General features: G+C 46.8%; 1 protein-coding gene across 1 annotated transcript in view; it reads right to left on the reverse strand.

Annotated features, from left to right (window-relative positions):
- The window catches only part of SYNPO2L (synaptopodin 2 like), a 36,259-nt gene extending 11,475 nt beyond the window's left edge, over window positions 1-24,784 (reverse strand). Inside the window, exons 1-3 of the mRNA XM_075717646.1 lie at window positions 23,450-24,784; window positions 9,514-9,665; window positions 6,036-6,697 (exon numbers count right to left, since the gene is read on the reverse strand). Coding sequence (XP_075573761.1) covers window positions 6,036-6,697; window positions 9,514-9,665; window positions 23,450-23,554 — 919 coding nt within the window. The 5' untranslated portion in view covers window positions 23,555-24,784. The remainder of the gene's footprint in view (window positions 1-6,035; window positions 6,698-9,513; window positions 9,666-23,449) is intronic.
- Window positions 24,785-25,125: the final 341 nt, after the last annotated feature.

Here is a 25,125-nt window from a genome sequence, read left to right on the forward strand (position 1 = left end):
GCCCAAGAAAAAAGGAAAAATTCATCCACAGTAGCCAAGACAGACAACACTAGCTTATAATCTCTGTCTTCTGCCCAAACAGTTAATACATCAGCCTGAAAATATCACCTCTGTGCTTTTAATAGAATATAAAATGAAAGCCCAAGTTCAAATGCCATACTCAAGCCTAAAACTGGAGGAAGAGGGCTCCAGAAGCACAGTGTTTATCTCACTGTTTTCGTCTTTAGCAAATGCCTTCCAAGCTGCAGAGAATTCAAAACTGAATGTTAGTTATTAAGTGGGATATTCTTAAGCAAAGGCATACAACTGGACTGCATACACCAGTGTATGTAAATTGATTTCCCAGGCGGAGGCAATTTCCATCCAGTTCAATGCATGCTGAAGTGAGATCAGACTCTTCACCTGTGATTCAGCTATGGAGGCTGTTGTCCTTGTTTTCCTAGTGGTTGGCTGCTCATTGAGTAGCAAGGGCCAAGGGTTATTTAGCATTGCTTCATACTGCTAGGAACAGACTTTCTGTAAGATCAATAGTTCAGGCAATTAATTTTAATCTCCTGGTCTGAGCAGAATGCTTTTCTATTCTACTTTAAAGCAGGTAGGATGGGGACAGTTGACTACTATCCCAAACCTTTTGGTCTTCTAGACTGCAGTGAATGGCAAAACCAGTAAGTTAGCCTAACAGCCGCGTAACTGTGATCATTAGGGTCACAACTGTCAAAGTTGAAAGCCAAGTAGAAAATGTGGTGCAGTAAGTTCAAACTGCCATTCAGGTACTTTATCTTGTTCTCAGCTCCTGTGGCCTTATACCAATTGTAATAGGCTGATAGATGGCTTGCTGCACTCACCCCCTCTGCAGAGAAATGTGACTGCAGTCACTCTTAGAAGAGGTAATCTGTATGACCCTCCAATGAATAGGCCACTTATAAATAAGCATCCTATCTCGTCAAGTGATGCTGCTGTACATCCGCTTTAAACAAGAAGGATTTCCTTTTCTGATATGGAATGTAGTAACTTTGATGACTCTGCACAGGCAGCCAGGCCCATATAAAGCAGAGGAGGAAATTTCCCCACCCATTTTTCCCTCCCTTCCCCTACCGTACATGGAGAGGCTCTCGAGTCCTGGGAACTAAAAATAGTCCAGCGGATAAGTTTAAATTGAGATATTTTGAAGCACTTCTTGCACTGAAACAAATTCCTACAGTGTGATAGCAAGTTAGGACTAGACAGCTGTCCTGGTAGGTCTGTATTCTGCTAGCAACTGGTATTTCCAGTTGTGAGAAAGCCTGAGCCCATTGTCCCTGGGAGATGATTTAGGATGGGGGTGAAAGTAGAGTGCACCTTAGAGAGCACACCCACAGTCCTGGCTACAGATGGATCCCAAGGCTGTGAGGGTGGGGTGAGCAGAGGAGGACACTGCAGGAGCTACAGGGAACCAAAGAACCTCACTAGCAATTACTTGTGACAACTATAGTCTGATTCTCCCTGCCACAAGCTCCTGCTTTCCACTAACCTCCTGAAACTCATTCAGATTATTTTTATTTGTATTTTCTGTCTTGTTATCTCTTCCTTTCCTTCTGCACTGTCCAAGCAGCACAGAAATCATTTCAGGGAGGGGTGTGGCTTGGCCCTTTACAGTGATGATGAACTTAGGCCCTAAAGATCCCCGATTGCCCCAGGGATTAATCACCTCTTTAAAGAGAGCAAGTTACTGCTGTAGTGAGGAGGAGACAAATTTGTACTTTTGTTTCTTCAGATTAGGCAAAATACTGGCTATTTGCAAGTATGAATGCTCTCCTGTAGTTCATTTAGAGTACAGCAAAGAGTCCCTGTTTGCTGGCTGTTCTCTTGCCCCACTGACCAAAACACCAGGGTGCATAGTAGCCACTGGGTAGCAATGAAGACTGAAGTCCTATTACTTGTAGGGCGAGTTTCCCACATTTGGACGGTGTGTGGCTCCCCACACTGCCCCACTAGTCTGCATCAGCAATGCTCCAAGTGGTTTTTGAGCAGGCATGTCCAAGTCATGTGTCCTGTGGAGGGCTGGGATGATGTACATGCTCATCCCACAGGTTGGAAAAAATGAGCCAATACCAATGTACAAATTGTGATAGAGCAGGAACTTTGGAAGGACAGGCCCAAACCTCACTGCAAGGCCTGTTGCCTCTCTAAGGAGTTCCAAGGCCTTGTGTCTTTGCTGGGGAAGGAGAGGCAAGCTCAGCAGCTGGTGACATGTGGGGCATTGTGAGGTGGCACTGTCAGCTCCTGCCCCTTCTTTCCTGTGCTTATTTTGCTCCACTCCACCCACTGTCAAATCCTCTCTTGGGCTGTTGGTTCTTGCCACCACACTGCATTCTGCTCCCAGAGTCAAATCCTTGCCTAGTGTACAAGTGAGCTCCATTTGCTCCTGACTTACTGCAGTGCAAAGCAGGTGTTACAGCAGTGTCACCTCCGGCAATTGCCATGTGATTTGTATCCTCACAGCAAAGACAAGGAAAGCAGCTGTAGTTGTCAGGAGTTGGTGGAGTTGATGCAAAAATAAATACATGTACTGGAGAAATGTCAGTCAGATGAAAATGAAGAGAAAATGAATCGGTAACAATCAGAACATAAAGAGTGATCACCCATCATGATGAGACTAGGAAAGATGGTGGGGAAATATGGGAAACATTTCTTAGTTTCAGTGATGGTCTTGAGGACAGTATACAGTCAGCCCAGATCAGATTTGCTAACAACATCAGAAATGAAGGAAAATCATACAGAAAAGGGGAGGTAGGGGGGCTGAATCAACTTGCCTATGATCTGGAAAGCTCAGAGCTCTGGAAAGCATGCAGTGAGGACAAAGGTCTACAAAAGCTCTAGAGACAGGAAATAAAGAGCAGAGCTACAGACCTTAAGTTTGAGAAAACCCAAGAGCTGACAGGCGATATAGCAGTCTTACTGAGATAGATCCTTGCAGGGCGATAGAGCTGTGAAGGATGTCAGTTGCTACTCTCAGTGATGTACAAGAGAATTATTATGTATCTTTGTTCTTGTACAGGGATTTCAATTATTCATCTAGAAATGTGATGTTTCTAGATACTCATCTAGAAATACTATACCTGCAATTCTGTCTGCCTGAGGTGCAGGGACAGGTGGGAAAGGGAGAAAGTCTCTGTAGCTTAAAAATTACAGTGAAAAGTTAGAAAGAATGAATACAAAGGACAAAACAAATACCCCCAAAATTGGAGAAAACATCAGAGCAGGCATGAGAAAGGAGTACGTTCTAGAAAGAAAAGGTGAGCAACCATCTGGGTAACAGTCCCAACAAAGAAAAAAGGAGTTTTTCACATTCTTATGTTGCAGTGGTGGGAGCTATAATGGAGAAGGCCATGGCAAGGCAAGGCGAGTGTGCTGAGCAGGTGCACTGGGAATATATTTAGATAGGTAGTGCTCCAAAAGGCAGACATCTGATTAGGTAGTCAGAATGGTCCTTAAATGTCTTCTGTGTATATATCAAGCTCCAGGCTCCCATGACTGATCGTCCAAGTCACCTACTGTAGTTAACTCAGATTTTAAAAACTTGCCTAGCTTCTAAACCATGAGCTTCATTTTGCATTCTTGTTTAGCAAAACCCAGGAGTCTCTGTGTTCCAGAGTAGGCTACTGTGCTGTGGGCATTACTAAGGAAAGGCAGAGAAACAGAGCTTTAAACTCTGCTGGCTCCATCAGAGCCTGGAGCAGCTGTAGGAGCTAAACCAATGCATGCCCAAACATCCTTGCCAAGGCTACATCTTTCTGGCAAGAGATGCTGTACCGTGTGCCTCCCATGCCGATAGCTCCTCTGCAGGCAGCCTCCCCACAAAGCCAGTGCAGCTTAGCAGTCCCACATCCTCCTGTGTTTATTCCAGGTATAGGTGCTCCTTAGCGCTGTTCACCACATAATGAACACCCTCCATCTCTCTTCCTTCTTTGCTTCCTTCCTTCATAGAGTTACTGGCTGCTGATCATGACTTTTGTTTTAATGTCTGCAGTGCTCCAGCATTATCAGGACATAGAGTTTTGCCTTCACATTTACTGCCAAGATTCCTAACCCAATAAAAGGCCAAGCTGGCCATGTGAGTTGCCGTCCATGGCAGAGTAACTCTTACATAAGGACACCCATGGCCAAACATAATCCAGAAGCGGGGTGAGCAGTGGAGGGGTAATAGGAGAATAAAATATTATCTCAGTCTGCAGTGCTTCTGGGAACCCTACCTCTAGCTGGCAAGAGAGTTGCATCATCTTCTGCCATGGGATATTATTTTGCCATCAGAAATGATCTGCATTAAATACATGGCTTTCCTGGGAGCCTTCTGTACTGACGCTGTCCATGGAAATAAGTCTTGATGTAAAGCAATTGCTCATCCACTGCTAGAACTATCAGGTGGCAGGGAGCAGCTGAACATGCCTTTCTCAACATTCACCTCATGCTTGTACGTTATTCAAAGGGGGAAAAAATAGCTTCATCCTCAGGGAGGCTGAAATTGCTACTTTCTTTGCTGTCCTAAGGAAAGTAAGTGCTAAAGACTAGGAAGAAATAGTACAAAGTACCAGGTCAGTTGTACTGCCTAGCAGGGCCTCACATAAAGGACCCAACCAAGTCTGTCCTCTCAACACAGGGCAGAGCAGTAAGATAGTGCCCTGCCTGATGGAAGCAGCCTAGTTTTGAAAGTTACTCCTATAGGATCCCTTGGGCAGAACAGATAAAGGAATGTTTAGCCCAAGGAAAAGAGAAAAGAGAGGCTTAACAATTGCCTTGCAATATTATCTGGTCTGGGGGAAAATGTCTAGCGTTTGGAGCAGAGAATCTGTGTGCTTTATTTCTCATTCAGTCTAGTAACATTTCTGTTTCTCAGTTTCCCCATTCTGTCCCCCAGCTAAGTCACTTTTTAAAACCTGCTTTGTTTCTAGGCTCACAGAAGCGTCAATTAGTCAATCATACTGCACACTGAAGTACTCATATGAAAACAAGTTTTTGATTACCTTGTTTTTAATATTACTGGATAGATCACAGCTGTGAAGTCAGGTAACATCTTATTCTGCCTTCATGTCTGGGTTTGAAATACTCCACGTGTAGCAGAAACCAGGAAAGATATTCACAATTAAGGTCACTTCAGGTCCATCACCCATGTACTATACTACATTTTTCAGTACTGTATTCCATGTGGAGAGGTCTTGACTAGTAGGGGTCCCACTACAAGGAACTGTTCCAAAGGCTGATTTACCAGCTCCCGCCTGTCCTTGCTGGCAGCCCTCCACTGCCAATACCTAAAAAGTGATAAATTCTACCAGAGCTCACCAGCTGCTGCCAGACGTGGACACCCTTGCTGCAGTTAAGTACCTGCAGAGAAAACATCCTCCAAAAGTTGATGTAGACAAGCTCCTCCCGGAGCTTGACAGAGTGAGAGAAATAAATGAGCTAGTGACAACACTCTTTTAGGGCTATGCTGACTGAAAATTATCTCTATGTGGTCCTTAATCATGTGTAATACTACATGCCTGTGTGCCCATGGAGAGCTGAGCTGAACAGGGGGCTCCTCGGGAGCCTTGGAATGAGCGTCCTGTGCTTGGACACACCGATAGCTAAGGAGCAAACTGAGCTGCTGTGAGATCTCTGAAAGGCCAGGCCTGGGAAATTTAACCCCCAGCTTCTTCCCTGACACCATCATTTCCCCTGAGTCTTCTTCAGCCCAAACTGTTGAAGAAACCAATGACCTCCACCCTGTTTCCAGCACATATACGTGCTAGAGCACAGCTGGTTGTGTGGCTGCAGCTTCTATGAGTGACTCCCAGATCCCAGACCCTTTCTCCCATCTGTTCCTTGGGACATCTTGGGTGAGGTAGACCCCAGTGCCAAAGCTACAATAGGAAGCCCCAGTCCCTGCAGGTCTGACTTGACTCTGCTTCTTCCCAAGCTAGAGGAGCTAACACACTGGACCTTTACAGGAATGAGGTTTTTGGAAGGAGATCCAGCATAGGAAGAGGACATGGGTGAGTGGCAGGGTGCAGAGGACTTACTGGCCTGCTTGGCTTTCTCCGCATACGTGGTGGTTAGGTCTTCGTCAACCGGGTGCTCCACTGGCCCCACCATGGGGATGAGATGGCGTTCTGCTCGGATAGCCTTGGTGGCATGGGGCAGGAGCATCGCCTCTGGAGAAGGCTCCCGTCCCTCTGTTGACGGTGGCCGCAACTGTCCCTCGCTCTCCGAGAATGGAGTGTCTGTGCGGCTGCCAGGCGGGCAGGCAATCTCCCTCTTGGCCACCCCGACAGAGGTGGCCACCTCGGGTCCCCCCTGCGCAGCAGCCTCCGGCATGCTCTCGTAGCCGCTCTGTTCGGACAGGGACACCTCATCCTGAGGCGCATCCCCCTTGCTGTTGGTGCTGTCGGGTGGGGAGCGCGGGCTTTTCTTGCGAGCCCGGCGGTGCTTCTCCTGGGCCACGTTGTCAGCATCGCTGTCCGTCTCGCCATAGTAGGCCTCACTGTCCGGTGGGGAGGTGAGGCTCTCCAGGTGCCTCTGCGACTTCCGTGGCTGCGAGGGCTGTGCTGTGGCTGGGGCTCCTGCCGGTTCAGGGCTGAGTAGCTGCGCCGGGGGGCTGAGCGGGGACGGTGGGGAGAGCACTCGCTGCCCTGGAGAAGGGGAGCGCTGGAGCCGTGGGCCGGTCTGGTCCCCACCAACTATCCTATGGGGAGAATGAAAAGCGGTGAGCGAGGTCTGCTTGGTAGGGCTGAGCTGGGAGGAAACTCCCACATGTGAGAGAGGAGTAAGGATTGAGCTGGTGTTTCAGGTGTCTTTCAGGTGGTACAGACACCTGAATTGCAGACACCAAGGGCAGACTCATCTCTGACATCAGCTACATGCTCTCATCCTGACTTTCTGCTTCATGACTCTTTGAAAACCAGGTGTTAAACACTTGAAAATCAGAATGCCCTGAGAGCATAAAAATCTACTGAGACAGCTTAATCAGCTCCCCAGGCATTTCTCCTGGGGAGGTGAATTCCTGCACAGCAAACATTCCCCAGGACAGTGGGACATAGCCCTGCAGCCTGCCGCTTGGCTTGCCGGGGGGGCAGGTGGTGCCTCAGCCACCACACTGCGCTCCAGCTGCCCCCGCAGCTGGGACTGCACCACGGAGCTGTCAGCTCTGCAGATCCTGCATCCCCCAAACTGCTTTAGTTCAGAGAGGGCTCCAAACAAAGGAGTCGGTGCTGTTTGTTTGCCCTGACCTCTACGTGGGAGTAAATAGCAAATACTTAGGAGCAAAAGGCCCAAGCGTTTTTGCGGGTAGGACTCTGCTATACTGTGGTAGGGGTCCACCCTGATGCGTGTGGCCTGCTCACTGCGGGACTGCTTTGCAAGCTAGCCACCAGTGCCTAAACCAGGGTTTTGACGACCCCACTGCAGTCATGCCAGCCAGCCCAATCCATGGTGGCATTTGTCATTGGCTTAGACATAGCAACTTCTAGTCTGTAAGTCAGCTGGAAGGATGACTAGGGTAGGGGCAGGGCAGACTGGGGCAGTGAGCCCGACTGCTGACTGCCAGAGGGAGGGAGAACTGGCTGTGCTGATGGGAAAAGAGCCAGCTCTGCCCTCCCGCTCCTCAAGAGTGAGTCTGGATTTCAACAGCAGTTTGACACCAGGCCACGCAGATGGGGTGGGGAACTTCTTCCTTCCCTTGCCAGAGTCACCAGGGCTTGTTAGAGTTATAAAGGAGCCCTAAGTATTTGCCTTCTGAGCATGCATACTGGGAAGCCAGGCAGACAGCACTGCCTCTGTAAAGCTGTGGAATTCATGACTTGGATCCCAATTCTGAACTGTGAAGAATTATATTCATGTCAAATGTAAACCTTTGTGGAAGCTAAGGGTGGGGCGATTTCTCCGACAGTTTATTTTTTAATAATGTTTGCTATTATGAACTCTCACTGGGGAACAAACTCAAAGCTCCCCAAGCAAAGCAGAGCAGTCCTTTCTCTTCTTTAAATAGTTGACCAAATAACTGAAAAGCATTACTGCTTGTAAGCCAGTTTCTCCTCTTCTGCACTGTCAGGTCACAGTCTCTCTCCCTGCCTCTCTTTCTCTCTCTTCACACACATCCCACACTGGAAGACATAAACATATGACCTTGCGTACTCCAGAGTCATCCAGCTACCTTTGCTTTCTGAACAGGACTGATTGGTGTTTTCCCTGGGAACATAAATATGAAGTGGGAATAGGGATCTGATCAGAAAGCAGTATTTGATGAGTTCTCCACTAGCCCAAGATGAAGCCAACTGGTTACATTATTTCCAAACCATCCAGTGTTGGCTCCCAGGGGCCTGCGAGAAGCCTGCCTTTGTCACTTTGCTAATTCAAAGTGTGCTGATTTTGGCCCATTGGAATTTGCCCAGGCACCTGTTGGCTGCAGATAGGCTCCGATGGGGTGAGATCAGGCTTTGGCAAGGGACCAGGAGCTATTCTGGACACCTTGTGCAGGGGTCACTCATCCCACTTAATCACAGCTAGGGTATGGGGTGAGCACATCAGAAGGTGCCGGCGCTTTCCCTGAAGCCAAGGGGAAGATCCTACATGCTCAGGCTTTACTTCTCTGAGCACTGCCCACCTCTGCCCCCACTTTATAGATGCCAGCAACCAGTGTGGCTCTCCCTCCCCAATGCTCACAGTGCTCTGTCTTTTCAGGGCTGTAAAAAAACCGCATCTCCCAGCCCCCTTCACCAGGGCCATACTTCCTGAGGGTGACTTCTGTTTTGGCAGTACTGTGGACTAGCTGGGACCTCACACAGCTTTGCTGCCTTCATCTTTATATGATTAATTTACAGCTTGGGCCTCATCCAGCATGTGCTGAGGCACTGGGTTAGCTTTAGCACAGGTAGAACCAGGGACATTACTGAGACCATATTTGTGCTTAAATTTGAGCCTGATCTCCAGTATTCTGCTGGAGTAGAGACTTTGCCAGAGATATTTCTTCCTGCAAGAAGGGACACAGCTACACAGCTCTGTTGAAGTCAATTCACACCCTATCAGACTGCAACGGCCTGCTCTAGTAAATACTTGGGTCATCTTGTCTTGGCTCAATTATCCAATGTGTAGTCAAATCCATTTCTACAGAACAGTTATGTACACAGAATGAACTGGGGTCTCTGTTAATTGCTGAGATGAACTGCCCTATGGGATCTGCTTGCTTGGAGCCTAAATTGCTCGTTCTTTGCAGCATAGCCCTCACACTGCAAACATTTCCCTCCAGCCTGAGGGGCAGGGGCAGGGAGGTCTGGGGTCAGTTCAGCCCCAGGGCCAGGCACTCTGGAGAGCAGCACAGAGACAGTGCAAAACTTTTGGACGGCCACGTTAGCCATGGGGAAGTCCTCCTAGTACACCTTGCAGTATGGAGAAACCAAAGGCTTCTGCCTGCCTTCTTTCTGCTAGGTGTGGATAGCTGCTGGGCTGGATGAAGATGCCCTGATGCCTGCACTGTCACAGCACCAGCACTTGGGAGCAGGTTACCTTTTCACGCGGATGTTGAGCGTGCCATTGGAGGAGTCAATGATCTGCATGGCAGTAGCATGGGAGAGGCCAGCACATGACTTCCCGTTGATAGATACTAGCACGTCATTTTCCCACAGGCCTCCACGGCACGCTTTGCTTCTCTTTCGGATCTGGAAAAGCAGAATAGAGAGGATAGGGATGAAGGGAAGAAGAGCAGCTATTTAGTTCAGTTGCTTGTCTCCTGCTGGCCCTACTCTTGCTCCACCCCTGACAATAAAATAAGGCCTAAGACTATGGTGCTGCCAGGGTGGAGGACCAGTCCTCTCGGGTGAGCCCTGGCTGTGCCTTTCAGTCTCTGTATTCCTGTTAATTCCAAGAGTCACTCTGCTGAGCGTAGGTCTGACTTGATGACCAACCCAATTCAAGTCCTTTAGTGCAGATGAAAGACTCAAGAGCACCTACGTGCTCTTCTCCTCTCGTTCCCTAAGTTGCTTAGTGAGTCTGTGTTTCAGAGAGGGAACAGGAACTCTTTCCAGACTATCCCTTTACATGGCTGTGTGTCCTTCCAGACTACCCCTGCACATGGCTGTGTGTCCTTCCGTATGGCCCTACTGCGCTTCCTTGGTATGATCCCTGACACTCACATGGAGCCTCTGCAGGTACCATCCTCGGGGAAGCTGACATTGGGAAGAGATGGTGGCGCTGAGGCACTTCCTGCTGTCAAGCATTCCTGCTCTATTGGCTTTGGCCACTGTATTTCTGGACATCTGCATCAGGCCATATGGTGTCCTGTTACACAAGTGTAAACTTGGAGTGAATCTTTAGCCTTAACAGGAGCTGTGCAGGATATGCATTGCTGTATCTGAGCATGGACTCTGGGTCTCTAGTTCCAGGTTAGTTCCTAGATTTGGCCTCTCATAGCCGTCTTGGTGTAAACCAAGTGTTTCCTCTCCCTTTTGTTCCATCATCCATCAGTTAAACCTCTTACTGAAACCCCCAACCCAGCCTAGCCTTTCTGTTAGGGCAAGCAAACAAACCAAATGCTTACTCAGCTCAAAACCACAGACCTCTCCCATATAGGCAAGCAATGGGATAGTCTTGTAGGACAGCTTGGCACCCACAATGCAGTCATTTTGCACATAAAAGAGTAGCCAGAAAAAAACACTGGGTTGGGGCAAATCAGGCCCAAGATACGCTGGATTTGTAGATGCTTCTAGAATATTTCTTCAGATCTTGCAGTTAAGTGAGAGACAAATCAGTGCAGAGCTGTTTAACAGAGGGTGCAGTGAATGAACTGTGGCAGATCCTTGCACAGAGGTAATACACAGCAGGGGACCTAGCCACATCTTATAGCCTTGCTGCTCGAGCAACCAGACTCAGCTATAAAATCACACAAGCTACTTTGCCCGCACTCCCATGGCAGCCCTGGGAAAGAGAAGGGGACGTGAGAGGATTGCTGCTCTGTCATTGTTCTTGCAGGGGCAGGACGGGGAGCAGGAAAGGAGGGAGCTGGAGCCCTTGAGGAGGTCCAGTGGTATGGCTGGCTGGTCTCAGGGCCCAAGCCCTCTGCACCCAGGGGGTGTGTGCACACCCAGGGCTCATCCCTGCTGGCTTGTGTTGAGCAGGCAAGAGCAGCACTCCTCCTAGGTCAGCCTGTCAGCAGGACTGAGAGGTGTTGGGGAAGAAGATGGAAAGAGGAGGGCTATGCTCCGAGTTGTTTGTGCGTTCACTGGCACTTTATCACTCTGTAGCCTCTCCAGCTTGACCCCAAATTTTGCCTGCATGCTTAAAATAGGGACTGGCTCATCCCAGCTGCCACATCCATCAGCCTCTGTCACCTTAGTCCTTTATCTCCCTCCTTGTTAATATAAGCCTGGAATGAGAACATGTGGGTCTGTAATGAACTACTGCTGATGAACCACTTTTCTGCTGTTACAGTATAAATGCCGCTTCTTGATACTCCCTCAAGGTGCAGCTCTTAACTGAGAAGAGATAGCAGATACATTTTCCAGTGCTGCCAACCAACACAACAGCTAATGCAGAGAGTTAGGAAGTTGAAGAGAGGTTAGGAGGGTCTCATTCTCGTATTCCCCAAAAGGCCAACTGCTGCTCCATGGCCAAGTGCCTGATGCTCAGCACTGGATGGGAACACACTTGCTGAGTATCTCTCCCAATCACGGAACAAGGGGACTGGGGGTTAAAGGCTATCAGCAGGTGCTCAGAGCATTCCTCGCATCCCATCGTACTCCTCCATGCTTCACTGAAACCAACTGGATGTGGGCTGGTGACCACCCAGAGCAGAGCCAGTAAGCTTCCTGCAGTCCTGTGGTCCCACAGTACTGCAGGACTTTGCAGACAAGCATTTGGGATTCCCAGGCAGGGACAGTCAGGCTGCGCTCATGGCACTGCCTGCTGCTGCTTCAGGCACCTTTAGATCAGAGCAGGCTGGTGGGACACGAGCTGCCCCACGCGAGCTGAGCAACATCAGCAGGCAATGCATTTCTTTTGTGGTTAGTAAAGGTGCTGGCTTTGGCTTGGTCTGTGCTCAGATTTTACCAGGGCAGCAGAAGGCCCACACACTAAAGCAATTATAGTTACTTCAGTGCTGTTGTGGGAGCCTGCAAATTAGCTCTACAGTCCAGGAGGGGACTTCTCCCTGTCTCTGTTCCTCCTTGGGAAAACAGGACCAGGTCTCTTCCAGCGCAGGAAGAGACCTACAGAGTCCGAAAATAGCACGTAATTGTTCCTGGCTGTCAGTCGCCCACAGGTTTATAAATCTCTCCCTGGAAGTTTATCAATCTGCTTCCCAGAGGCAGAGTGAAACAAACTATTCACAGCTTCATTTTAATGACAAACCCCTACCCCACCGCATTTGCCAGGGAGGAAAGCAAAGGGGTTAAAGGCAGAAGAGGATTGTGCAGGAAGAGGGGGAGGAAAGCACATAGTACAGAAAGGACAGGACTTAATCCACAACCATGTCAGCAGGGTGCAGTGGGCCGGAGGCTGGAGAGCCTCTGGACAGAGACCAGCACAAGCCTGCCAGTTTTTATATGACTGCCAGCACGGTGCTGTGGAGACCTTTAATGACAACCCATAGCCTGCACGTCTCGCTTGCAGCGAGGGCAGCACCGAGCCTTTGAGGCCCCAGGCCAGGGCAGCTGCCCAGTCCAAAGGCCAGGCTCGCTGCCCACCCTGAAGGTCAGGCTGCCCTCAGGCTCAGCCGCTTGCTCCCCATGTCCAAAAGATGCCCTCTCCTGGGCACCCAGCGAGCCGCATGAAGCATCACTAACAGGGATCTTCTGCTTAGGCTGCAGACAGGTTGGAAGGTGTCACTCAGCAGCTGTTCTAAAGAGATGGGAAAGGATGGGTAAGGCAGCATTTCAAAGTGGTATCTTCTCTGCTCCCTGTAGCAGATCCCTGGAGAGCTTTCTTGTGCGAGTGAGAGGCAGCACTGAGGGACTCTGACAAGTGGTCAGGGGTAGCCACAGACCTGGCTCTCGGGGATTGCACTGTCCAACCTCCCGGCACATACTGTGAGGATTGACCTCTCCTTTTGGGGGGGAACGCCACAAATTCTCTGAGCCTCTTGTAACTAACTGCCTGTTACACTTACCACTCCATGCCTCAGTGGACAGCCCCCCCCCCCCCCCCCCCCAGCACACCTTGGCCCACATGGGAGGAATGTCCTGTTTAGATTTCAGGTGGGGTTAGGGAATCCCAATTTCAGGGCCTTACTGATTTATGCTACTGGAAATACAGATCAGTGTAGAAAACTGGAACTACAAAGTAATGAAACACATTCACTCAGAAGATTGTCCATCTCACTACCCTCTCAGCAGGACTTCTGTTGTGACAAAAGAGCTCGTCAGAGAGGTTTGGGTGTCTGCAGCACCTAGGTTCATGCACATACATGTGCATGTTTTCTTTCATTACTTTGCCCTCTTCCTCTCATTGATCATATTGAATCAGGCAGGAGGGAAAGGACAGAAGCAGCTGAGGGGAAAAAAGGAAAAGGGTGAAGGCAACAAATGAGGAGGAAGAAGAAAAGATGTTGAAGGGAAGGCCAGTGCTAGGAGAGGCCAGGAAGGCCAAGGCTAGGGTCAGGCTTTAACAGAAGTTTCCTTGTACAGTCCTGGGGAGACAAAAGGACATGCTGACTATTGGACGTGTCTCGGGGGAATTCGGCCTAGCTTTCGGGAACAGAATGCAAGAGAGGAGGGGGTCAGATGCAACTTGGCAGCATCTGTCCTTCAGTAGGGACTATATTTAGATAGCGGTATGTGGGGGTTGAACACACGCTGGGATGCTAAGAATAGAGTAATCCTGATAGTAACTCAGTGGCTTCACATCTTGCCTGAGTACAGCCCAGGGAACCTGTCTCAAAACTTTGCTACCACCCTCCATGCTGGCCAGCACCGCTTCTTTATAAGAAAGGAAATAATGCTGTGGGTAATCAAAGTGGTTTGCAGTGCCTTTCAGAAATAAGCTGTAAAAGGTTCATGCCATCCTCCCCCTTGCCTCCTCAAGGCACCTCCCTCCTCCTTTCATTGGGAGAGCTCAATCTGTAAAGTAGGAAAACAAATGACATTATCGGTCTTCCCTTAATCTCCTAAAATCTTTCCAGCAGCAACCTAGCAAACTCAGGGCAAGTCAGAGTTGTATAATGAATACAATTCATCTTCCCATCCACTGCCCCTTCCACTCTCTGATTGCATCTCTCATCACACAGCTGCCCCCCTTCCCTCAGCAGCTACAATGCCATGGGGTCCAACACTCCATGGCAACCTGGCAGTGTTTAAATTTCATTCCCAGACTTATGTGAAATGTAGTCCTGTCACAGAGTTCCTATGCAGAGGTAAGAACTGCCTTGTTCTAGTATAAAGCAGTATAAAGCATTACCAAAAGGGAACGAGTTCAGGGAGGAGCCAACCAGCACTTGGGTCTGCTCCTCCCAGAACTTCCTGCTCAGCTGAACCACAAATGCAGTAGTTGCTAGATGCAAGAGCAGACACAAACACCCTCCATCTCTTCTTCTTTCTGAACATCTGTGTTGACATCATTTTGGTTACTGGAACAGGTTTTTTTTTCCTCCAAGGCCAGGGCCTAATCTTTACTTGTGCAAGGAAGGATACCCCTATGGCTAAAGCACTAGAGTGGGATTCAGGAGACCTGGACGATTTTTCATGTGACCTTGGAGAAAACACTCAGAGTGTGAGCCATAAATGACAGGAGCCTGGAAATCAGGAAGTTTGTCAACAGTCTTTTGCTCTGGCTCTTAGATTTTCTTTGTCTCATCTGCCCACCTGAACACAGAGATCCAGTAAGATACTTTTTCTATGCTTTGTCTATTAAGTGTGTGAATACATCACATCTTCATGGCAATGCCATATTTTTATTGGAAGCTATTTTACAGGACAATATTTACTGTAGTCCATTATAATTACACTAACTATTAATATTACACTTCTCTACTTAGTTCTAATAGCTTCCTGACCAAACACCGTATTCCTGTTTAAGAGGTGACACTGGATGACTTGCCTCTTGGTAAAGTAGGTCCAGTGTCTCTGCAGACCTGCTTCACAGGTCATCCACAGTGGAGCTTAATTAGGGTGTCGTTAATATAGAGAAAGAAGGGAGAGAACACACATTTACTTAGATGAACATAGCAAGGGAGGGTGGTTGAAAGAAGGTATCTTGAGTAACAGGACAGACTTGGGTGGCTTCTGGGTAACGGGTTTAGAGATGAAACTTGGTGGTGGCAGAGGATGCTGGTGCTGGCCAATCGATTCAGTGCATATAAGACTACTGTAATATGTTACCGCCTAGAATGTACTGGTGAGGGGAATATTGCTATCCCAGTGTGAGAAAGAGAGAACTTCTTCGGTGCACGAGACTTAATTCTGATTTGTACCAGGGGGTACAAGCTGATAAAAAAAACAATGCTAGCAATCAGGGGTTGTTAGTTTTCTCTCTCTGTTGAAACCAATTGCCTTAAAAAGAGCATTTTGTCGTGATAATACAAGGAGGGAAGAGAACAACCCCAAACAATCCACCTTCTTTGCCTAAGCAAAAAGTTTAGCACAGGGATTGTTGCTGGGAACAAGTATCTACCCAGAGTTGGCTGCAGGTAGATACAAAAGAGGCTTTATCTCCATAGCCTTTTGTTACTTGATGGGAGATTAGCTGAAAGGCAAGTGAAGTGTAATACCAATGACAAGGAATAATGCCACATGTACTAGAATAGATACTAAAAGTACTTGATAAGCATTTTACTCTCAACACAGTAAACAGCAGGATATCAAAGGTTTTTTACATGAAGCAAGGATTCAGAACGAACGGGTATGTTTGTCAAAAAGCAAAAGTCCCAGTGCCCACATCTAGCTGCTGGGACAAAAGGAACTGAGTGTTCAGAAGAAACATGCTTATACATGTCCCGTGTAGGTCCTTTTCTAGAGGCTCAGCCTTGCTCCTTTTGACATAAAAGATTTTAGGATCAAAATCTAAGGGAATTGGAGCTCATAAGCAAATCCAGCCACCAAAATGTCTTTTTAGAGGGACAGGTATAGATACAGCTTGTGTGGTTTCACCACAACTGCTGATAGTCATCTGTCAAGAGATTCTTCCAGGATGCCTGTCTGCTAATGGGCAAATAGGATGTAAAGAGAAAACTGCCCACTCTCTTCACCTCTGCAAGGAGGAGAGAGAAACCTTTTCTAGCATTGTCCTTCAAACAGAAGTCTGAGACAACTTGTGGAAGCAAAAAGCATGGGGCAGCACAGCTTGACACAGCAGAGGAGAAACCATTCAGGACAGTAATGTGTGACAGACCAGGAGCCGACATCACACTTTGTCATAGGCATGACTGCCTCATGTCCTTTGGAGGGAAGGTTGGAAGCCAAAAAAAGAATAAACACAAGAGTGAAGTGGCTTGGGCAGTGAGAAAGGAATAGTTTAACAAATGGTTAAAGATTACCTGAGAGTAAACATAGAGTATAAATCAAGATTCTAATAGAGGGAATGGCATAACCACTGATCCAGTCCATCCACGCAGTCTGCTCTCTGCACTTGTTTTGGGAGGGAGTTCCTGTGTAAGGCTGCTTCCCTTGCAGGTGGCTCCAAGCCCCGGTGACGCACAGGGTATTGTGAAGCAGATCATTAACTGATACAATCAGCAATGGTGACTTGCAACCATGATAATACAGTTTTCTGTTTAGGCCACCTTCTTATCATTGTCCTGGAGGTCCTATTCCCCCATCTCTGCTGGGAAGGAAGGGCAAAGCTCCCCTTCCAAGCTCTGCACCTTGCTCACTGCTGTCCCAGCACTGTGCAGAGCTTGCAGCTTCTTGGCTGGACAGCAGCCCTGGAGCCCCCCACATTCTCCCAGCAGTGGTGACTGCCGGGCCCAGCTGCTCCTTGGAAAGTTCCACCAGCGCCGCAGCCTGCGCTCCCTCGCTGGCAGCCAAGGGTGGCACCTGCCTAAGTGCCGACAGGCCATAAAACATGTCCAGGAGCACTCCCAACGCTGCTTGAGGCGCTCCTTCCACAGCGCTGGCAGACATATTCAGCCCTCCAAAACCAGCATTAGTGACTGCCGGAGACTAGGCTGCCAGCAGTGCTTTTTTAGGTGTGACAGTAAACATTTGTGAAAACAGATAAAGAACAGCCTGCCCAAGGAAAGGGGGAGAGGAAGAGAAGGTGCTTGCAAATCTGGAAGCCATCAGACCTGTTTAGGTTAGAGCTGGCATCTCCAGCAGGAATAATGTCACATGAGCAAAGGTGAATGGGACTCAGCAGCCAGGCTGTGGGTCACAGGGACCAGCAGCAAGGCATACAGGGGGCAAGGATATCTGGCAGAGGAGACAACAGAAACAGTGAAGTGTCAGCAGAGAAACATACAGGAGAAAGTGGGGATGTGTGAGAAAGAGGTAAAAAGGAAGTTGCGATGAACTGCTCTTAAATGATGAAATAATTCTTGGGTTTAGAAGCTATACAATCCTGTGCCACTGCTTCCCTGAACAATTCACTCCATTGCTGCAGAGTATTTGTACAGAACAGGGAACTGAAAGGAGCCTCTTGAGTTATCAGGGCCAATCCCCTGTTGTTTCAGATGCCATATTGTTTACTCCAGTTCATAAACGGGTTGCAAAAGGTTTTCAGTTCCTTTTCTAGACTGGAAATTTGTTGCTGAACCTCCCTGGTTAGTTGTTTTCTGCACATTTGATTGGTGACATGCTGTCCTATATTTGAACAGTGCTGCTGGTATTTGCCCAACATCTATTTGTAGACAGCAGTCATATCTTTCAACCTTTTGCTAGGTGAAAGAAGCCTTCTCCCCTCCTTTTCTATAGCTGCTCTTCCTTAACTTCTTTTTTTCTTGAAAGTGGGTGGCTCCACAGGTGTGATATTTCCAGTGAATTCCCACATGTGCATTAGACAGTAACATCAACGCCTTCCTATCTCAGTTAGATATGGCTACCCGAGGCTCATTTGTTTCTGTTTGCCTTTTTTTCAGAGATGCATCATTTTGCTGGCTCATTATCCTCCTGTGATGCACTAATACGCCCAGGTCTTTCTCCTCTACTATCAGTACCAGCTGGAAAGCCTCCAGTTTCTGCTTATTTCTTCAGTATTACTCGTGCACCAGACTATGCTGGAGGTACAAGTGCCTTCCTTGCTTTGTATAGTAACTAGGTTACCCTCTCATGGAATAAATCTTGGTTTGTAGCAGGATCCCTAAAGGCAGCTTTGCATGCACTTGCACCATCTTAAAGCTGCTCTGTTCATCTTCATAAAAATTATTTCCCTACTATAGTTCCATGTTATGTTTCTACTTTGGTTGATTATAAGCTTAATGTTTATGTCCTGTCTTACGACTTTTCTCAGACTAGCTATTTTACATTTTGTTTAGTTTCAAGTGCATTTGATGCACATATCCTTATTGCAAAGAAATCCTCCAGGAACCCGATGGTATTGTTCTCCCTTACTCACTTTTCAGAATGGATGAACCTTCTCATCATTTATAGCTTCTCCTTGCAAGGAAAGCTGTACATGTCAGGACCATGTACTTTTCCCTCAGCCTTTCTAAAATAAAAACCTTGCCATCTATGGATCCTTTTTGTTTCTTGCTTTTATGCTTGTTTTCTTTCTTTCCTGATGACTGTTTCTGGCCAAAGATGTGTTGTGTTGTGGTGCCATGTGCACCACAACTACTGAGCTATACCAAATCAGTTTTATTTTTGTAATGGGTAGTGTAAAATCCGCTATACTTTATCTGCTTCACTGGGTAAGAGTTAAAAGATTCATTAGGAATCACAATAAGCCAAATATGAATGCACAGTAGTTTGATGGATTTCACTTAAAAGGACACTGCTGTAACAAGAACAAAAAGGAGATCTTCCTTTCCTTGTTAGGTTCTTTACTCTTTATTTTCCCCTTTATTTGTTTCTCTAGTTCTCCATATTCCAATCCTTCCTAATTTCTGCAGAATTATTTATGTCTCCCGTTGATGTTTGATCCTGCTGTGTATCTGCCTGCTGAGCATATCAATGTCTGCTGTTCTTTCAGCTTACTCATTACTGAGTTGATATTTTAATACAACCCTAATTTTAAAATCATCTAGTCTTTCTCACTGAAGGCTCCCCAGACACTAATAAATTTTCTTTTGTTCTTCTTTTGTCTCACCCTCCACTCTTACAGTATCTGTTTTTATGAGACTGAATTGTTATGGTAACCCTTTCATCAGTATGGTATCCTTCATATACACAACATTTTTAGCACCCAGACACTGCAAGTGATTGGGTGGAACAAAATAGTCAGTATATGCTCTTGTAGGCAAGTTTAAGATGAAAGGAATAGACATTTGCAGTTACAGACCTGGAACCATATAGTCAGTTGGTGTTAATATTAGCATTTCAGTCTTGCTTATATTATTTAAATTTGAGCTTTTTCCTCAATATCCACTGGGCACTGCTGCAAGAAGCAATGTGTGTTTCCCTGATCCTGAAGTAGGCAGAGCTGGTTTGGCTCCATAAGGTTACTTGAACACGAGGATACTTATGTATGACCCAAGAGGCTGTCCACAAGGTATATAATTCCAGCATCTTGCTCTAGGCCTGTCCCTGAACCCATAACCCACAGGGAATCAGATGGTGCAGAAGCTCTATGGCAACTGGATCCAGCATGTGAAGATCCAGCTGCTTTTCTATCCCTTTGTGTTGGCTGGACTGTGGTTTGCAACTGATCCCTTGCTTGGTCAAATGGTTTAAACTATAGCTATGCATCCTTTCAGTCTGTAGAAAAATGGGTTCACACCCCACTTCCAGCATATTCATTTACTTTATTTAGTTGTGGCCAGTTGAATACTTTGCATTAGAAAAGACGGTTTAAAATGCATATATGCTCACTGTACATTCTGAGTTAGCTGCAACTTGAAAAAAGCCAGTAATTTAAGCCATCATTGTGAACAGCTTATGACAGAAAAATCAAGCAGAGTCCCACCAATGTATTTGAAGAGGATAGAGAATAATGCTGAAAACATTCTAATGTCATTAAATACCATCTCGTCTCAAAAAAAAAAAAAAAAAAAGGGAAAAAAAGGGAAAAAAAGAAGAAAAAAGAAAGCATACAGCAGATCCCAAAGAATTTTCGGGGGGAGGGAGGGGGATACCAAGAACAGCAATTAGTGATTGATTTTATCGCAATCTTTATATAGAGAAACACTAAAAAGATGATGATGATGATGTAAACTTTAGAAAGAAGAAAGGCAAGAAGACCTGTGACTGTGTAAATTGATCATGTAAGATGATGAATTACACAGGGCTTTGCAATACAACAAGAGCGACTCAAACAGGAAATCCTACTTTGTGCAACATTTAGTCTTTGGAATGCCTGGCTGCTTGATGTTATCCAATCTTCATTCAGAAACCATATAAGATTTAGTCAGACAAGTAAAGCACTAGCTGTTCACAAATAATTATCTGTTTATGTGTAGGGTAAACCACCAGGACTGTCCATCCTTATGTACTTCATAGGGCATGCTGATAATTAACTGGGGTGAAAGAATTTCCCTCCACATTGCATTACTAGAAAATTAGATGCACTGGTGAAGTTTACAACTTCCTCTGAAACACCTGCAGGAAGCACAAAGGAAATGGGAAGCAGGAGATGGAGTGACCATTAACCTAGTCTGGTCTAGCAATTCCAGCATCTCTACATAACTACAATGTATATCATTTATATATAACTTATTTGTTATACTTGATTCCTTTCCACTTACTGGGCCCAAATTAGCTTTTTATCTCTCTCTTTCATCCAGAAAGGTATATAGAAACAATCTGACTCGGCATCCAAGGGTAAGCCTCTTTCCTAGTGTTACTACTATGACTCTTCTAGTCTAGAAGTTGAAATTGCCTAAAATGACAGCACTGGAATTCCCTGAGACACCAACTGTATCCACTCAAGTATCTCCTGGCACCTATCGGATATTCACGCCTGTATCTCCTATCACATTTTCTCCAGATTCATCCATGTTCCTGTTCTGTCATTCCCCATTCTGTCCAAATAGGTTTTGCTCTAAGAACCAAAGCGCTAATATTTCTGTTCTGCTAAGCCAAAGTTTTCCTGGTCTCATATGAACACTTCTCTTTCTCCCCAAGAGTCCTTTCTTTGACAACAATCAGCTTACTAATAGACCCTCTCATTTATCTGATCTGTCTTTCCATGCACACACAACACATTCTTCACCGTACTAATGAACATCATGTTGTTATTTGAGCTTACCTCTGCTAGGCAGGCTCAATCTCAGTGACACCTCCCTCTGACCACACTTCCCAGTGCTGCCCAATCGCACTGATCTCCTGGATGGAGGCCGAACAAAGAGAATTAATCACTCAGCCACCTCAGTCCCAGCTCTAACAAACCAAGAGAGAAATGCACAATACTGCCCTGTTTCTCTGTGCGATATCATATGGCCATAATCCCTGGTCAGGCTTCTTTAGCGATGTGACCATTCCCATCTTTGGCTCCTAAAATATCCAAATGGACAGTGCTAATGATATTAAGAGTTTTGAAAGATGCTTTGCAGGCAGCATTTTGGCCCAGACTTCATCCTGCTGGTGTCAATAGCAGAATCCTAACTGCAGAATAACAAAGAGCTGATCTTTCAACTCAAAGAGCCAAAAACCGAGATTCAAACTTCTACTCTCTGCATGGTAAGAGGAGGACAATTAGGTTCCTCCATGACTGCTGGGGGTTTATTCTCTTCCAAGCAGTTTACATTCAGATATGATCTTACTGGGTTCCCAGTAGGGATCCATAAATCCTTTCTGTGGAGACTGTTTAAATGGTGTCACCTTTAAGACAGTGAGTATGTATGGTCACCCAGATGCCATTAAATTCTGGACAATAGTAGCCCAAAATGGTAATTACAGAATCAAAGTCCTGCTTGAAGAATGATGTATACTTTGAGCCTCAAATGGATTTGTATCAATTATATTTTCCATAATTATTTTTTATGCACTATTCAAGTATTGTAAAATATATATATATATATATATATTTGTATTGCTAGACTTAAGGTATGACACGCAGTTCTCAGTGAGAGCTACTTCTAGTTAATACCTTTCTGGAAATGCTACTAATCCTTGAGCAATATTCCATTCACCTTAGGGTGCAACTTAGCCTGGGTAATGGCTAGTTCTTGCTGCTGTTCAATCCTGAGTAATCTTACTGAGTAAGACACCCAGTATCTCCTCCCTCTTCAGTCCCAGTTTCTTGTCTATCGGGGGAAAAACAAGAGTCAAAATAATCCTAGACCCTACAGAGTTTGTGTGGCCACTGAAAATCCCATTTTCCTAACAACCACTGATGCCAGATACCTGCTTCAAGGATATTGATTCTTTCTCTTCAGCACCTGAAGCTCTATGAGCGTGCGCAGTTGTTGTTTCCCTGGAGAAAAACCATCTTTCTCTGTGTAAGAAACATCCACTTCAGGGCCAAGCTATGGGATTCCAAACCATTTGGCAGAAGTTATAAACACCTTGACCTGGCATGAGCCAAATGACACAGAACATTTCATTTTAAAATTCTCTGTCAGAAGCACCATCTACTTATGGTAACAGAAGGAGCTGGGCATAGCATTTTTTCATTCCTCCTGCTGGGTGCCTTCCAGTGAGACATCCCAAGATATCATTGCATCAAGGCTAATGCAGCTGTTATGAGCTTAATAAACAGAGGACTTCTTTTCCTAATTTTTAAGCTACTCAGTAGTCTTTATGAAAACAGAGCAGTAGCAGCTGTTTATCAAAAGAAGTGCAACTCAAGGTTCATGTTTATTCCTTTTTTATTATTTCATCTCCCATCCAAACAACTGCTTTTCTTTAATTATTGAAACGGACCCAATATTTGCTGCTTAGATCATCAAAAATATTCACTTCAGACAGTACTGAGAAAGTTTCACCAACTGAAGAGACCCTAAGAAATGTGCATTTATTTTGAAAGCTGGAACATAGTAACAAAGTGTTAGGGACAGCTGAATTGAATTACAAATATGGCTTTTGTTGCTTCAATTTAAACTATTTTTTCTTTAGTTGGATGTCTTACACAAGTACTGAAGCTTCCATATTTGAGCCCTTTTTCCTGCATTGTCACAATGGTTATATCTCTGCTGACAACTGCAGAGAGCTGTACATATTACAAAGTGTCTCAGCTGTACAGACCTGCACTGAAGCAGGTCTTCACCTGACACTTGTCTCTACCTCAACAGCATCTATTTCAGGACCCACCTCCCACCCCACACCCTGCTTGACCATTCCACCCAAGTTTTCCTTTAAAGCTCTGCTGCCATGGGAAGGAGTTCCTGCATTCCTTAATGGTAGTGAAAGATGCCCGGCTCAGTAGAGATACCCAAGTTCAGTGGAACAACTCTGCCCTCACAGTTCACATCTCAAGGTCCTACCTTCGACACTTGAAGGGGTCTTTTCTGCTCTGAACCGCCTTGCAGGCGGAAGCCCCAGGGGGCACCTCCAGACAGAGTGATGAGCATTTCTTCTTCAGCTCCCATGATTTCTGCGCTTTGGATATTTTGTCTTCCCAACTTCAAAACAGACTCCAGTTCTTAACAGGCAGTATCTTCTACTCCCATCTTCACACTTCACACAATTCTCCGGTCCCCCCAAGGCCCTCTGCTCACTTTCTTCTTCAAGTTCACACACAAACACACACGAAGAGAGTTGAGACTGTCAAGCCCAGCCTTCCCTGCTCTTCTGGACTCTCAGCTGCTGCTCTGCCTATGATTAGACATTTGATTCTGTTCTTGGTAGGGGGCCAGAGTTGTCCTACACACGTGTCATGTCAATCTCACCCTCTGTGCCCCCCGCCATACACCATAGATCTCTCACCGGAGTGTGGCTGAAAATAGCGCACCTCCTGTCTCTCCAGAGCTTTGTCTGACGCTCTTAAAGCTGGAAGCATTTCAGTAAAAATTTTATTTCCACTTCCCATTCCAAATGCAAATCTTAGAGTCACCCAGCACTCAGGATTCATCAGTACGAGTTTCCGGCAAGGACATGACACAGGCACCAACTTGTACGAGATCAGGTGATAGCACCTGACCCTGAGAAATTGAACAAAACCAGCTTGCAAGTGGTGTGCTCTCCACCTGGGTTTTCTCTGTGCAGGTAGTGTTACTACACAGTAGCGCTATCCACCTGCCCTGAAAACCACAGGCAGACTATAGATGTAATGTGCTCACTCTGCAGCTTGCTGCTCCCCGACATCCCCTACAGCCACTCCTAATATTAGACACTGGGACCAGAATAGCCAGGATTAGCAACGCAGATGGGATTCAAACGGTTCTCTGCGGGGCACTGCATACGTGGACTCCCCAATGGCCAGGAGAACAGCTTTGCACCCGGGTCCTTCACTGTCTTCTCTTTAGGATCATGGCAGACAATACCTCCTGGCTATCCCAAACCACCTCAATCCCTCAGAGTTACAGGAGAAATAAAACCCATGTTCCCCTCTTTTGTTACAGGGCTTAAAATGTAATTTTCTGTTACCATCCTGAGAACAAACTTATTTCTTCCTTATTCTGCATATGCTTAGCTCTCAGTGACTAACAAGTATCTTATCAATCTCTGACACCCTTGTACCGTAACATTCAAAGGACGCAGTTTTGCTGCGATAACTATTGCTCAACACTCTACTCCATTGCCAGGACTGTAGCACCACTCATCCAGGGCCACTGCATGGTGCTGCCGGGTGCACAGCAACGAAACATTACAAAGCAGCGAACAACTCTTGCGCCACCGTCGCGTTTTGGTGCACAACCGGCCCCGGGTGCTCCTGCGTCGTGGTCTTCCACAGGCCGCTGGCGGGACACACGGCCACGAGCAGCACCACCGGCGCGGGCCGAGGCTCGGCAGCGTTCGGCCGCTCCTGCGGCGCAAGGCTGGCTCCCGGACTGCGCAGGCAACCCCAGGACACGGCCCCCGCGGCTCTGCCTCCCCCCGCCCCCGCACGGGCCCGCCCGCCCCGCTCGGGGCTCGCCTGGGCCCGCGGGCAGCGCACGGCGCTCGCCGGGCAAGCGCGGCTCCGGCCCGGGCGTCCCGGCGCCGGCCGCTGCCGGAGTGG

This window comes from Pelecanus crispus, chromosome 10, assembly GCF_030463565.1.
Source record: "Pelecanus crispus isolate bPelCri1 chromosome 10, bPelCri1.pri, whole genome shotgun sequence".
Taxonomy (NCBI): domain Eukaryota; kingdom Metazoa; phylum Chordata; class Aves; order Pelecaniformes; family Pelecanidae; genus Pelecanus; species Pelecanus crispus.